At 36.3% G+C, this 17,448-nt stretch overlaps 1 protein-coding gene across 1 annotated transcript in view; it reads left to right on the forward strand.

Moving 5' to 3' along the window:
* Positions 1–17,448, forward strand: part of Spag16 (sperm associated antigen 16) — a 479,924-nt gene that overhangs the window by 249,956 nt on the left and 212,520 nt on the right. Inside the window, exon 5 of the mRNA XM_028760730.1 lies at positions 10,321–10,447. Within this exon, the coding sequence (XP_028616563.1) occupies positions 10,321–10,447 (127 nt within the window). The remainder of the gene's footprint in view (positions 1–10,320; positions 10,448–17,448) is intronic.

Here is a 17,448-nt window from a genome sequence, read left to right on the forward strand (position 1 = left end):
TCCACTTCCCTTCGGCCCCTGCCTGGTCCCTGGGACTGGAGCAGACACAGAGTAGGTCTGCTCCTGTCCTGTGGAGAAACTGAATCCTGAGTCATCGAGAAGCCACTACACTCAGAGCAGCTGAAACTGAATTCTGAGTCATCAGGGACCCACTGCACTCAGAGCAGCTGGAGCCACTGCACTCAGAGCAGCTGACACAGAGTTGGTCTGCTCCTGTCCTGTGGAGAAACTGAATCCTGAGTCATCTAGGAGCCACTGCACTCAGAGCAGCTGAAACTGAATCCTGAGTCATCGAGAACCCACTGCACTCAGAGCAGCCGAGGAGCCACTGCACTCAGAACAGAAGGATTACCAGATCCAAGAGGTGGCCTGAGTCCCAGGAGTTCTTCCACCCGGGAGATTAGGGGCATAAGACCACAGAGACCTCTGGACTCCGAGGAGCTCTGCAATAAGCAAGATAACTGGAAATACATATTCCAATCTTACACAGAGAGGGCAGGTACCACTAGAGTTACCCAGATGGCGAAAGGCAAGCGCAAGAACATAAGCAACAGAAACCAAAGTTTCTTGGCATCATCAGTGCCCAGTTCTCCCAATATAGCAAGCCCTGAACACCCCTTCACACCTGAAAAGCAGGATTCAGAATTAAAATCACTTCTCATGATGATGATAGAGGATTATAAGAAGGAATTAAGTAACTCCCTTAAAGAAATACAGGAGAGTACAAGTAAACAGATAGAAGCCCTTAAAGAGGAATCACAGAAATCCCTTAAAGAAATGCAAGAAAACACAAAGAAGGAATTAAACAAAAACATTCAGGATCTGAAACTGGAAATAGAAACAATAAAGAAAGTTCAAAGGGAGACAACCATGGAGATAGAAAACCTAAGAAAGAGATCAGGAGTCACAGACGCAAGCATCACCAACCGAATACAAGAGATAGAAGAGAGAATCTCAAATGCAGAAGATACGGTGGAAAATATTGACACAGTTGTCAAAGAAAATGAAAAAAGCAAAAAACTCCTAACTCAAAACATCCAGGAAATCCAGGACACAATGAGAAGACCAAACCTAAGGATAATAGGTATAGATGAGAATGAAGATTCCCAACTTAAAGGGCCAGTAAATATCTTCTACAAAATCATTGAGGAAAATTTCCCTAACCTAAAGAACAAGATGCCCATAAACATACAAGAAGCCTACAGAACACCAAATAGACTAGACCAGAAAAGAAATACCTCCCGTCACTTAATAATCAAAACATCAGATGCACAAAACAAAGAAAAAATACTAAAAGCAGTAAGGGAAAAAGGTCAAGTAACATATAAAGGCAGACCTATAAGAATTACACCAGACTTCTCACCAGAGACTATAAAAGCCAGAAGAGCCTGGACGGACATCATACAGACCCTAAGAGAATACAATTGCCAGTCCAGATTACTATACCCAGCAAAACTCTCAATCAATATAGATGGTGAAACCAAGATATTCCATGACAAAACCAAATTTGCACAATATCTTCCCACAAACCCAGCACTTCAAAGTATAATGGATGGAAAACGCCAACACAAGGAGGGAAACTACAACCTAGAAAAAGCAAGGAAGTAATCTTCCAACAACCCCAAAAGAAGATAACTATACAAACATAACTTTACCTCTAATAACAAAAATAACAGGAAGCCACAATCATTTTTCCTTAATATCTCTTAACATCAATGGTCTCAATTCCCCAATAAAAAGACGCAGACTAGCAGACTGGATACACAAACAAGACCCAGAATTTTGCTGCATACAAGAAACACACCTCAGTGACAAAGACAGACACTACCTCAGAATAAAAGGGTGGAAAACAATTTTCCAAGCCAATGGTCCCAAGAAACAAGCTGGAGTAGCCATTCTAATATCAAATAAAATCGACTTCCATCCAAAATTAATCGAGACACTTTGACATTAACAGAAGTTATGAACCGAATGGACTTAACAGACATCTATAGAACATTTCATCCTAAAACAAAAGAATATACCTTTTTCTCAGCACCTCATGGTACCTTCTCCAAAATAGACCATATAATTGGACACAAAACAAGCCTCTACAGATACAAAAAGATTGAAATAATCCCTTGCCTCTTATCAGATCACCATGGAATAAGACTGGTCTTTAATAATGACAAAACCAATGGAAAACCCATGTGCACATGGAAACTGAACAACTCTCTACTCAATGATGACTTGGTCAAGGAAGAAATAAAGAAAGAAATTAAAGACTTTTTAGATTTCAATGAAAATGAGGACACATCATACCAAAACTTGTGGGACTCCATGAAGGCAGTGCTAAGAGGAAAACTCATAGCTCTAAGTGCCTACAAAAAGAAACTGGAAAGAGCACACACTAACAAGTTGACTGCACAACTAAAAGCCCTAGAACAAAAAGAAGCAAATACACCCAGGAGGAGTAGAAGGCAGGAAATAATCAAACTCAGGGCTGAAATCAACCAAATAGAAACTGAAAGAATAATACAAAATATCAATAAAACCAGGAGTTGGTTCTTTGAGAAAATCAACAAGATAGATAAACCGTTAGCCAGATTAACCAGAGGGCACAGAGAGAGTATCCAAATTAATAAAATCAGAACTGAAAAGGGAGACATAACAACAGAAACGGAAGAAATTTAAAAAATCATCAGATCCTACTACAAAGGCCTATACTCAACAAAACTGGAAAACCTGGATGAAATGGACAATTTCCTAGACAGATACCAGGTACCAAAATTAAACCAGGAGCAGATAAACCATCTAAATAGTCCCATAACCCCTCAGGAAATAGCAGCAGTCATTAAAAGTCTCCCCACTAAAAAAAGCCCAGGACCAGATGGTTTTAGTGCTGAATTCTATCAGACCTTCAAGGAAGACCTAATACCAATTCTCTTCAAACTATTCCACAAAATAGAGACAGAAGGAACACTACCCAATTCGTTCTATGAAGCTACAATTACACTCATTCCCAAACCCCACAAGGACCCAACAAAGAAAGAGAACTTCAGACCAATCTCCCTTATGAACATCAATGCAAAAATACTCAATAAAATTCTAGCAAACCGAATCCAAGACCACATCAAAACAATCATCCATCATGATCAAGTAGGTTTTATCCCAGGAATGCAGGGATGGTTCAATATTCGGAAATCCATCAATGTAATCCACTATATAAACAAACTTAAAGAAAAAAACCGTATGATTATCTCACTAGATGCTGAGAAAGCATTTGACAAAATTCAACATCCCTTCATGATAAAAGTCTTGGAAAGATCAGGAATTCAAGGCCCCTACCTAAACATAGTAAAAGCAATTTACAGCAAACCAGTAGCCAACATCAAGCTAAATGGAGAGAAACTTGAAGCAATCCCACTAAGATCAGGGACTAGACAAGGCTGCCCACTCTCCCCCTACCTATTCAATATAGTACTGGAAGTCTTAGCCAGAGCAATTAGACAACAAAAAGAAGTCAAAGGGATACAAATAGGAAAGGAAGAAGTCAAAATATCGCTATTTGCAGATGATATGATAGTATACTTAAGTGACCCCCAAACTTCCACCAGAGAACTCCTAAACCTGATAAACAACTTCAGCAAAGTGGCTGGTTATAAAATCAACTCAAACAAATCAGTAGCCTTCCTCTACATGAAAGATAAACAGACTGAAAAAGAAATTAGGGAAATGACACCCTTCACAATAGTTGCAAATAATATAAAATACCTTGGTGTGAATCTAACCAAGCAAGTGAAAGACCTGTATGACAAGAACTTCAAGTCTCTGAAGAAAGAAATTGAAGAAGATCTCAGAAGATGGAAAGATCTCCCATGCTCATGGATTGGCAGGATTAATATAATAAAAATGGCCATCTTGCCAAAAGCAATCTACAGATTCAATGCAATCCCCATTAAAATCCCAACTCAATTCTTCACAGAGTTAGAAAAGGAAATTCTCAAATTCATATGGAATAACAAAAAACCTAGGATAGCGAAAACTATTCTCAACAATAAAAGAACTTCAGGAGGAATCACCATCCCTGACCTCAAGCTGTACTACAGAGCAATAGTGATAAAAACTACCTGGTATTGGTACAGAGACAGGCAGGAAGATCAATGGAATAGAATTGAAGACCCAGAAATGAACCCACACTCCTATGGTCACTTGATCTTTGACAAAGGAGCTAAAACTGTCCAGTGGAAAAAGGACAGCATTTTCAACAAATGGTGCTGGTTCAACTGGAGGACAACATGTAGAAGAATGAAAATTGATCCATTCTTATCCCCTTGTACAAAGCTCAAATCTAAGTGGATAAAGGACCTCCACATAAAACCAGATACACTGAAACTAATAGAAGAGAAGGTGGGGAAAAGCCTCGAACACTTGGGCACAGGGGAAAAGTTCCTGAACAGAACTCCAATGGCATATGCTCTAAGATCGAGAATTGACAAATGGGACTTCATAAAATTGCAAAGTTTCTGTAAGGCAAAGGACACTGTCAATAGGACAAAACGACAACCAACAAATTGGGAAAAGATCTTTACCAATCCTTCATCTGATAGAGGGCTAATATCCAATATATACAAAGAACTCAAGAAATTAGACTCCAGGCAACCAAATTACCCTATTAAAAAATGGGGTATAGAGCTTAACAAAGAATTTTCAACAGAAGAAACTCGAATGGCCGAGAAGCACCTAAAGAAATGCTCGGCATCCTTAGTCGTCAGGGAAATGCAAATCAAAACAACCCTGAGATTCCATCTCACACCAGTCAGAATGGCTAAGATTAAAAACTCAGGTGATAGTAGATGCTGGCGAGGGTGTGGAGAAAGAGGAACACTCCTCCATTGTTGGTGGGACTGCAAGATGGTGCAACCACTTTGGAAATCAGTGTGGCGGTTCCTCAGAAAATTGGACATAGCATTACCCGAGGATCCAGCTATACCACTCCTAGGCATATACCCAGAAGGTGCTCGAACATATAATAAGGACATATGCTCAACTATGTTCATAGCAGCCTTATTTATAATAGCCAGGAGCTGGAAAGAACCCAGATGTCCTTCAACTGAGGAATGGATTAAAAAAATGTGGTATATTTACACAATGGAGTATTACTCAGCTATTAAAAACAATGAATTTGAGAGGCTCCTAGGTAAATGGATGGAACTAGAAATTATCATACTGAGTGAGGTAAGCCAATCACAAAAGAACACACATGGTATTCACTCACTGATTATTGGATATTAGCCCAGAACCTTAAAATGCCCAAGATGCAACTCACAGGCCACATGAAGTCCATAAAGAATGAAGACCAAGTGGGGGTGATTCGGTCCTTCTTAGAAGGAGCAACAAAATACTCAAGGGAGCAAATATGGAGACAAAGCGAGGGACAAAAACTGAAGGAGGGGCCGTCTGAAGACCTTTCCACCTGAGTATCCATCCCATGTGCAGTCACCAAAGGTAGATGCTGATGTGGAAGTCAGGAAGTGCATGCTGATAAGAGCCTGATATGGATGTCTCCTCAGAGGTCTTCAAGAGTCTGACATATTCAGAGGCAGATGCTCACAACTAGCCATTGAAGTGATCATGGGGTTCTCAATGGAGGAGTTAGAGTGAAGACTGAAGGAGCTGAAAGGATTTGTGGCCCCATGAGGAGAGCAACAATACCAACCAACCACAGCTCCCAGGGTCTAAACCACCAGCCTGGGAGCACTTATGGAGGGATCCAGGGCCTTAGCTGAATATATAAGAGTGGAGGGCCCTGCTGGGCACAGATGGAAGATGAGATCCTTGACCTCATGAAGGCTGGACGCCCCAGGGGGTGGGAGTTTTGAGGGTGGGGAGGTGGGAGTGGGGGGGTAGATAGAGGTTACATCCACAAAGAAGAAGGAGGAGGTGTGAGGGGATTGGGGGTTCCTGGGTGGGTGGGGGATGGGGTAAGGGGACAACATATGAAATGTAAATAAAACATCCAATAAAAAAAAAACAATAAAAAAAAAAAAGTATAGAAATCCCTCAATTGTGTAAATTCTAAACTTGTCATTTACATTGTACCTTTTTTCTCTTTTACCTCCCAGTTGTTTTGTTTTGTTAACCTAATGTGATTTTTATATAATTGCAGCTTTAAAAGAAAATATGGCCTTTGTTATTTTTTCATTTCTTCTGAAATTGTCTGGCCTATATAAATTTTCATATAATTGCTGGTTCTATATATTTATTAATATTGACTTTTGTTTTAGTTTAGGTTTTGTGATGTTGTTGAAATATATATATATTCTGTTTCCTTGCTTCACCTGTCATTTTTACAGATAAATCTTCAATTACTTGGGAAATATTAATTTTAATACAGCTTAATGGTATAATGTTTGCCTAGCATATTTAAGATTTCAATACCCTGTAACTAACACACACAAACACATACACACACACTACATGCACACATACACATACACACACTAATGCACACATGCACGTGCACACACACACTCACGCTCATGTAAGTGTGCATGTGCACACACAGCTTTTTATTGAAAACAAATTCTGGTTGTTGCTTTCATCTCTTGTGCTCTTTGTTTTAATTTTCATATTCCTTCTATAGAGAACAGCCCTGTAGCTGTTTGCCCAGGTTGTCCAGGCCAGCAGCCCCGAGTCCCTCTGTATCATAAGTCTTGCATTAAAGATGCAGAAACTCTACTTTGTGGTATTGACATCACTTATCTGGTAACTCAGTGTGCCACTGGGTTCTGAACCAGGTTGTAAGATTCTTGGTAAATCCAAATTCTCTCAATTTATCATTTACAATGTATAATTTCAAGAAACTGGCCAGAAAGTTTTGTCCAACTTTTGTCTCATTTGATTGGTAAACCTTAGCACTACTCATGGCTTAGCAATAACTTGGGTTTTGTCTCCCATCTAACAAAAAGCTCTTTCAGACTCTGTTTCCCCATAGCTGAAAGGCCAGTCACTTCTGAACCAGAGCTTGAGAACTACAGTTTCATTCTTACTGTGTTACTGTTTTATCTTTCTTTTCCTTATTATCCTTTTATCAAACTGTTTAAGCCCTCTACCTCCAAGATCATAATTTTTGCCCAGTTATACCTTTGAGACATAGGGAAGCTCATTGGCCAACACAGATGCCATACAGAAAGAAATGTGAATGCTGGCTGTTCATCTGTCTACTGTGTGGACTAGAGACAATTTAGTTTCTTTGTGGGTTAGTTTCTTCATTCACAAATGCAGGGAATCACCATTTACCAGTCATTTTGTTTCATTTTATAAATGTTTAGGATCCTAAATAACACACAGTAATTATTTAATTAGTAGAAGCTGTTGTTGTTATTATTATTACTATTATTATTAATTGCACTATTTGTAGGGATAACTCTATACTCTCTTCATTCTCACTTGTACAATTATTTAATAAAAGGTCAAGTGCTAGCATGTAACAGGAACTAAGCCAGATCCTGGGGATTATTAACACAGTCCAAGCAGAACTGAACTTCTTTATGAACTCTGTAGTTGACCGTTCATTTCTGGACACTACATGTTAGTATTAATGATGGAACAGGACCTAACCTAGAATTACATTTTAGAAACATTGTCAAAGCTTATGAGTTCTCAGTCTTTTACAATCTTGAACAATTTCATCTACTTCCAGAACATATTTTCTTTCAAATCTTGCTTAGTTTAGGCTAAGTACCTGACAACTATCATTATCCTTTGCCTTACTATAAATTTTAGATGGAATGATTTTTTTTTCCTCATGTCACAATCTAATCCTTTTTCATGTCTCTCTGCCTCAAGATTTCTCAAAACACACTCAAGTAATGCTATTCTAGATTGATACTCCATTTTAAGGAGGGATGTAGGCTGATGTCCTTCCAATTTGACTGAGGTGAAAAAAGGCAGTTTCTAGAGTCTTTAGGATATTTCAAATTCTTGCTAACCCTTTTATCACCTACATGGTTTGTTTCTGACTCAGAAGAACTAAAGGAGTGGACTTGAACTGAACCAAAATATTACAATCAACTCCATGGTGGTTATTTATTTACCTTCTAATTTAATGATCATTTTCTGGTACTCCATCATGCTACAAATATCATGATAGGCTCTATATGTACCTTATCTGCTTGGTATAACCAAGTAGTTCTTTTATTAACTAGTATCATACAACTATCAAACCTAAAGGTCAGATTCTATCTCTTAATAAGTTATTATGTTTACTTTACAATAATAAATCCTTAGTCATAGCTTCCAAGTTTTTAAGGCAATGAAAACCATGGTTAAATTATGGCCACCACTCAAAGGTTTGTAAATATTACTATGCATTCATTTTATTGAATCATGTAGCACATCACATGGTTTATTAAAAGCATATTACAAATTGTTGAATAATTTTAATATCTTAAACTACTGAACACTGATCATTTGACAGCAGCATTTGGGGCATTAAACATAAAAACATTTTAATATTTATTTTCACCCAATATAAGTGAAGAGACTAGTTATTTTAATTTTAAATGTATTTCCTCAAGGTTTAATACTCATTGTGGTAGGACATAATTTTTAAATCTATTTTAATTTTCAGTCTCCAGACACAGTCAAGTCAATAAACATGCCTGTGGTGAAAGGTGCACCCAAATTAAATTCTGATTAAAACTTACCTACTATCTTCTCTAGATTGAACAAAGATTCCATTTGTGATGTCTAAAGATGATTGAAAATCTTTATATTTACAGAGAACTTTTTCTAATTTGTAACATTAACATTCCCCACTAAAACCTATGAAATGATCTTCCATTCTTCTGGAGTGAAACTCACTGATTCCTCACAATTATTGCAAAGTGTGTTTACATACGTGAGGACATTCCAAATTCTCTCTGATCCTCTTAAGTCATAAAGTCGATTAAGCATCTCATTTGCTGGAATAAAAACACAGCTTTTATATTACGCTGCCAGTGACATCAGTTATGGAATTTTAACACTAATGGCATCCTTTGTACAGTTGGTGTGTTTAGGGACACGGACAAGATTCCCTTTAACTATTATTTATAAAAGTTGTTCAGTTCTTATAGGAAGGATATCCTACTGGCAGTAAATAAGAAAAGAGCAAATATAACATTGATTGAAATAACCAAACTGTTTAGTAATAAAGTTAATACCTTTTAAGATTTTGAAAATATAGAAAGAAGGGAAAGTTTTTTACTTGGCAGTTAAAAAAATCAAACTAGATTTTAAAGGAGGAACTGTAAAACCAATTGAAAAGAGTCAGTCTAGGGAGTGACTGTGAACAGTGATATGGTTCTAATGTGCCTGATTCACTGCACTTATGAATGAGCAAGAAATTGAATGCAAAACAAGAAGATTGAGTGTAGATGCAGAGCAGAAACCCCTCTCGCCTATCACCTCATCCCAAGTTACTGATGCGGATTGGTTACTGAAACATAAATCTCACAGTTATGTCAAAAAGTGACATTTTTTTTCTGAGAGGCCAATGTCTAGACAGGAAGCCTAGACAGCCCTGGAATTCCTGATGGATGAGCTCAGGCTAATTGCTATGCTGGGAAAGCCCCTTCCCTTTCTCCATTACACTTGCTTCATCTACTCTTCTGTTTTTCCTCTGATGTATCCAAACACCTTCCGCCTTGTTCCAATACAACAGTTATTAATTGTCATTAAGTGTTCTATTCTCTATAAAATTGTTTGTTTCTAGCATTTTCCTGTGAGAACATAAACAATCAAACCGATAGAATATATTAACAAAGTAGCCCATCTCTGCTAAGAAGTTTGTCTAAAGGACCACAATCAGTATCATTTACCTGCAGCCGGTTTCTTTCACTGAACCCAGTTAATCTTCTGACCATTGCCCCTATTTATCTTCCTAACTCGTATTTTCACTTCATTTGGGGCATTAAATAGCATTACCACTTCATTACTAGTTCATAAGTTAAATGAAATGCACATATGAAGGGATTTTTCATATTTATATTTATGTGTCACATATCTCAAAACATATAATTTACATAATAAAACAAAGTATAAGGATTTATATATTTTATATTTTTACATTGTTTCAGATAACTAAAATCTAAGAGCTTTCTTAAAATGTATTTTCATAATTTTTATGTGAGACTTCATATCTTAAGGACAGAATTTGATGTAACTTTATAATGATCTTTTTAGGTTAGAGAAATGTATTTTGTGTGGCACTGATAAAACTGAAACATAAATCTCACAGTTATGTTTTTACTGTGGGTTACAATATATCTATTTCTTTTATTATATGTTTTAAAGGGTCACATAATAGCATCCTGTGATGCCCGTGGAGTTACCAAGCTGTGGGACTTCCGGAAGCTCATTCCGATTGTGTCCATTGATGTGGGCCCAAGTCCCGGCAATGAGGTGAACTTTGACCGATCAGGTAGGAGCCGTTTTGTTTCATTCTTGGCATTCTGAAATGCCTTTGCTTTTTTTCCCTCAAAGATTTTGGTAAAACTTTGTGTGCAATTTATAATTTTCTGTTTTGAATATATTAGCTGTGGTATTTCTAGTTTATCAAAATCATCTCTTATGGAAGAATTATAATGATCCCATAAAGAAGTAATTAACATAAGGACTTAAAAGGGAAGATATTAATGTAGACACATCATAAGCTTGCTGACAACATCGTAAGTACCCTTATAGCAATGTCCCTTAGCTTTACCTAGGGTAAGCTACGTGGTCTCCCTGTGACACAAGTATTGGAGAATAACAAAAACTGTGTCAAACTTGATATGTTTTAATGAAATTGGTTAATTTTTTTAAAATTAGTAAATTTCTCTGAAATACTATAGAATTTATGTACATACTCATCTATTATTGTGGTTAAATGTTTTATGCTTTACAAAATTTTTTGTAGCATTTTTCCTGAAACATAAGACTTATCAAACTGATAAAATATTTTTCCCTACAGATGATAAATAGAGTGGAATCTGATGTTAAGTAAATTGATTCCAATTGTCCACTTAGAAGAAGTACTACTGCATCTCCATCTTTAATAGTAGACCCTGTTAAATGAGGAATAGACAGTATATCTTCCCTTTGATAGTGATGCATATTTAAGATTTTGTACTTTTGAGAATTCCTCAGAGTCTTTACTTGTAATCGATTAAAATCTTAAATCAACTAAAATTCAGTTGTTAAGGAAGAAATAAATATATAAAAAGAAAAGAAAATGTTTTTTTTTTTTTAAAAAAATCATACTCCATATTAATTCTCTGGTAAAAAAGTATAAATATACCAAGAATAATTCTGGAGCCATAAGATAATTGGTATGTGTTTCTTGGAATGGTTTTTGTGTTATTATCATTAAGCATGTGAAAATGTAAATGGTAAGTTATCATCTTGAATTGTATTTTGCATTTTCATTGCTTCTGAACCTATAAATACCACTGGAAATATGGTATGTCTGGTATGGTGGCATACGCATGCGATGCTAATATAAACGAAAGTTTCAGAAAGACAAGAAAAAATTTTAGTAATATTCATGGCATTATGAAATTTATGGTCTGCCAGGATTCAAAGAGAAGACACAATACAGAATCAAAGATTCTAACTATCATTTGGAATTTTCATTCCATAATGTTATATGTAAGATATTAATATTTTAATGTAAGGTTCTGGCATGTAAATCTGTACTGGCATCAGATCTCCATGGGAGTTTCTACTAAGGTATAACAGATAAGTCACATCTCTAAGTCCATTTTGATTGCCTTAAGCAGACGGTTAACTACTCATGTCTTTGAATGCTGAAGTTCGGATGGTAAAACTTGAGGCAGTAACATTCTAATAACAGGCATTAAGGTCCCTTTAAAAAGTATTGCACAATTGAAAATAGCTCTATATTTTATTGTCATTATTAGATGTGCTGCTGACTTTTTATTGACCTTTGCTTTCCAGTTGGAAAGTTCTTTGTACAGCCAGTCAAACATGGTTTTAAATAAATATCAGCATCTATCTTTTGCTGCACAAGCAAATATATTAAAATCTAGCTACAGCAAATCTATTTTCTTTCATGGATACAAAACTCCTGGTCATACACTAAAAGTATTGAGAATTGATATTAGAGTGATGAAAAACGTAAAGACAGAGACTGCAAACTAGAGACCCTGTTATCGGGCCACAGCAGCACAATTTCAGTTTGATCTTCCCATGCCTGTTACCATTTCTTCAAGGAACATATGATAATTAATTTTAATTCAATATGCATGAGAAATTACTGTCACAAGGCTTTTCACATTAAATAATGAGAAACCTGTGCTTCTCTACAGACATCTGCAGTGACCCTTTTATAAAAAAGATTAAAATATACCAAAAATTAGGTAAATTAGTGAGAGTCCAAGATCAAATCAGAACATGAACAGAAAGATTTTCTTTAAAAAGCATAGTACTGGGGATTTTGTTCTTCTGAATAGAGTATAGAGGAGTGCAGATCTGGAGCAAGCCAACATTGCAATAAGGATAAGTGACTCGTATATCTTTGATAATTGCCATTTGCTTGGGATAAAATATTCAGTAAGGAAATGTATTAGAATTGAATTATGAAAAATATCTGAAATAAAATGATAAAATAAAGTCTGAATTAATAAAGTCAAATGTCAGATGGATGTATCCATCTGAAGATGACAAGTTTCTATTTGTTCATAGGGCAAGCTAATGTAAGCTTATATAGTATGATTCCAAAAGAGCAAGAGAATATTGCCATGGCTAAAAATAAAATGCATTTATTGAGAACACACATTGAGCTTTTACTAAGCCATGTCTCCTGGTCAAAATTTGTGACAGTACTACCTAAGATGTTATTCATCACAATTTCACTGTTTAAGAAGCAAAGCTCTGTCTAACTGCCCTAGCTGTACTCTGGACCTAAGAGAAAGTCATTATCAATAGACATGCATAGCTACCTTGGCATTATATAATGCATGTACATGTTTGGCTAACATCTTAGCTAAGTTGCTTTGAACAAGAAATGTGTTGCTGTTACATAGTCTAAGTGATCATCATATACCTTGATCAATTTCACTGAAGGGCAACTAGAGAAATGTTTGACTCTATCTCTATAAACTATGAGTTATTTTTGTAGATATTGGATGTCTAGTGACTGAAAATCAAACACAATGTAAGAAATAGATTGAAGATCGTAACACAACAATGTATTGTCTGAACTATTATTTTCAAATTGTATGAATATAAAAACCACATAATTGGAAGTTGTAGACATATATTTTCATTTTAGATTTACAAATGAATGTTCTAAGAAATGGCTCTTTATAGATAAAGATTGATAACTTTACTAGTAGTACATCATTTGTAACAGGTAGTTTTGATAAAGAAGTTTATACCCCAGAAGAGTAGGTGCAGAATACATACTACAATTCAGGCTCTTAAATTTAATACCATCTTTGGAATTGTTTAGACAAATTATTTAATCACCCTGAACTATCCTTACTCATGGAAATAAGAGAGTAGATAATTGTCTCAGTGTTTAATGGTTGGTTAAAGGGAAGATGGTGTCCCACAATAAGGAATTCTGAGCTTGGTCTTCTATGTTTCTTAAAGCTGGAGTGGATCTCGGAGATTATTATTTTCACTTTAGGAATAAGAAAAGTCAGTTGGTCTGGTTGTGAGTGGGTAAGACACATAAGAATGTATGCCAATCAATGGATAAAAGAAAGAAGGCTAATCACTTGTTCTTGTATTGAGAGTTCGTTAGAATCATTAACTAAGGCTACACCATGTTTTATGAAATGAACACTATATATTTAAACATTTGAGCATGTATAAATCACTGTGGGTGACTTTGCTTTTCCACTGCTAAATCAGCCACACTCACATTGGGAAGAAGAACTGCATGTGGCTTAGCATTATTTACATAATGTTTCATTTACAAGTACATTGCCTGTGACAAATACAGATTATCTGTGTTTATAGATGTATCCATATATTAGTATAAATTTATAACACTGTATTTGTGAGAGGATAAATGTTCCTTTCTCATTAAGCAAAGAGCCTCCCGGGAATGTGAAACAACAAGTTTTTGTGAATATTCACTATCTAAATAATATCTTTCACTTGGTCATATTTAAAATGTTGTATTTTTTTTTTCATTCAAACATTATTGCTTGTTTCAGAAAATATTAAATGCAGTTGCATGGTGAAAGAAATAAAAGTGAACTCAAAGAATTTATACATTCCCCTCTCCATATCTCTCACTGCCCTGTGCTTATATACTTCAGCAATATTTTTTGTTCCTTTGTAAAAGGTAATTCCAGTGCATTTGTTTTTTTATTGGATATTTTATTTATTTATATTTCAGATGCCATCTCCTTTCCCCTCACTAGAAAACCCATATCCCATCCCCCCTCCTTTTTTTGCTTAAATACCATTTTAATTACATGCAAGTATTAAGGTCAGTTTTAGGCTGAGAAACTAGCAATACAGTAGATGCAAATAGTCAAGGAACAAGTGAAGCAATAAACATAAATAGTCAAAGAACAAGCAAGGCAATAAACAAAGTTCCCTGAATATGCCCATGATCACTGTTTCTAAGGGCTTATCAGGATGACCAAAATATACGAGCCTACTTCCCTGTCCTAGGCCAAAGTCATTTTGATGTCTGAAGCCTACTTCCTTGTTCTAGCCTAATATTTAGATTCCTGCCTGAAATTACTTCTTTGTTCTAGCCTAAAATTTAGATTCCTGCCTAAAATTACTTCTTTGTTCTAGCCTAATGTCAGATTGCTGTCTGAAGCCCATTTCCTTGTCCTTGGACCATGTCAGATTCTTGTCAAGCAGCCCCAAAAGCTCTCCACCTCTCCCCCTTTTTCATTTCATAAACAAGACTGAGCCTGTCTTAGGTCATTCTGACAAGAATACTTTCCTTACCCATCATGGAATATGCATTATCAAAAGCAATGCACTTTGGTCTTAGGTTGGTAAAGTTATGTGCAGAATCTTACCCGTCCTTGGCTTGCCAGCCTATTAATTTAGCAACTTTGTATGGGGGTGCATTTTCAGTTTCAAGCCAAGTACTTTGGTTGACAACATGTTAATGTTGTTAAACATAATCTTTAACAGAACGGAATAAAACGCAGGAATAAAAGTATTTCCAGGACAAAAAGAGCTAGCATGATCAAGCTATATATGCCATTCTTGAAGCTTGATCAAAAGAGAAATACTGATCTCAGGGCATGGGTAATTTTATCAGCAATATCTGTAGCATCAAAGCTCAGCAGAGCAGCATTCTTTAAATTCATAAGCTCACTATGCAAAGTTAAAACATCCAGAGAGGTGTTAAAATTATGCCAAATATACTGCAAGTGTCTTTAAACTTCTTCCTAATTATAATGACTACCATTATAAATTTTAGAACTAATAAAAATCCACTGGTATTTGGCATGGCACTTAAGATAGTTCCTTACTTTTAAACTCTAAACCTCCTTCCAATAATTTGAATAGAATAAAGAGCATCAATCCGTTCTTCCTAATACCTATCTAAATCCTCTTATATATTCAACACATTAGTAACATTTCTTGCTAAATGATTAACAAAAGTAGCTGTCTTAGCTTCTTGTTTCAAAGCAATTACTGAAGTTATAGTCCTGGCAATTAATTTAATTAAAGCTGTTATACCAGCAATAATCAAGTTCACTACCCTCTTGCTTCTGCTTAAAGCCTAACTTACTTCTTCCAGTACTTGCAAGCTTTTTTCAGAAGACTGAGGTTCTGCGATACTCAGGGTAATAAACAAAAGCTGGCTGATAGACCTCCATAACTGACATGCTGGATTTCAACACACTAATACAATTAGAAAATGTACAATCAATGCAACTTACATTAAATACTGTAGAAGAAATAAAAGTATTTTTAACTTGACAATTAAAAAAGCCTTAATACATGTACTAACACTTGTTTGTAATCCTGATCCTGTCCCAACTTTGTAAAGTATTCACAGCTCTAGAAAACACAGGGGCAGAAATTTAAGCCAGATGCAAGTTTTTCTGTAGGAAAACTATAGGTATCATATCATTCAAATGGGCAAAGTTTCCCAGCTTTTGAAGAAAATTCTAAATGTTTCCAAAAAGCAAAACCATGTCAAAAACACTAAAAGGAGGAAAAACAAACAAACAAACAAAAAGCAAACAACAACCAACTTTTTTTTTTCTTGAATAAGATGAAAACACATTGCCCTCACCCTAATTTTTTCAAAGGAAACTATCCCCAAAAATGTTTGGCTCAAATTGATCAGTGTTGGTTAAGTGCTTCAGTGCATCATTTTGTATTTAAAAGTCAGTTTCTGGTCAGTGATAGTGGTACATACCTCTAATCCCAGAACTTGGAATGTAGATGAGGTAGGTCTCTGAGTTTGAGGCCAGTCTGGTCTAGAAAGTGAGGTTCAGGACAGCCAAGGATACACAGAGAAACCATGTCTGGAGAAAGCAAGCAAGCAAACAAGCAAAAACGTTTCTGAATAAGTCCCCCTGGTGGAGCACACAGGAAGAAAAAAACCTCTAGTTTAGAGGTTGGTTTTTATTTGTTTTTATGGCTGAATGGTTTGGGTAGAATTACTAAATCTGAATCTCAGTTCCCCTGCATACACAATGTCAGAAACCTATAGATCTTCCACTCCAGCCTTGAGTGGGTACTAAGGACTGGTCAGATGTATTTACAAACAGTGGAAGAGTAGTGAGCTGGGAGGTGGGGGAGTGTGGGCAAAAGAAAAAAGAAAAAGAAATCTTGAAACAACAGAAGTTTTCAAAAGCTGAATGCTGAGCAATTAAAAGATGATGCAACAATAGTTCCTGACATAGTGAGTCAGGCAAGCCACATGGCCTACCCCAGTCTACTGCCCAGATTCAACTACTACATTTTACCTCAGAGAAAGACAGACTGACAGGCCACACTTAGTAGCTTCTGGGAGACTGAAGGAAGGGAGTTAGGAAGAACAGGCCTTGGAGGTCAGAGCAGCCTCAGTTTGCAGGACAGAGTAAAGCAGGGTGAAGGCAGCATAGAGAGACTCCTGGAGAGCTGCAGAGGCTCCTCCATTGCTTGTACTAGCTGGATTTGTGAATGAGAGCTTAAAAGTCTAGGGGAAGATGTCTAAAGGCATAGAGAGTGAAATTCCAGGAGCTCATAGGACTCATTTAGGAATAGTTTATGTTCCTCTAGCCAAAGAGGAAAATCCTGCAACTCAAAGGCCAAAGGGAAGCGCAGGAATTGGAGGGTCACTGCCAATGGTCCACACAGCCTCTTTACAAGAGTGTAGAATGTGTAAATTCAAAATCATCCCTATTGGGCTCTTACTAGGAAAATGAAAGGGACACTCAAGAGAGAATTGGAGAGAGAGAGAGAGAGAGAGAGAGAGAGAGAGAGAGAGAGAGAGAG

Source organism: Grammomys surdaster, unplaced genomic scaffold (assembly GCF_004785775.1).
Source record: "Grammomys surdaster isolate TR1022 unplaced genomic scaffold, NIH_TR_1.0 126546, whole genome shotgun sequence".
NCBI lineage: Eukaryota > Metazoa > Chordata > Mammalia > Rodentia > Muridae > Grammomys > Grammomys surdaster.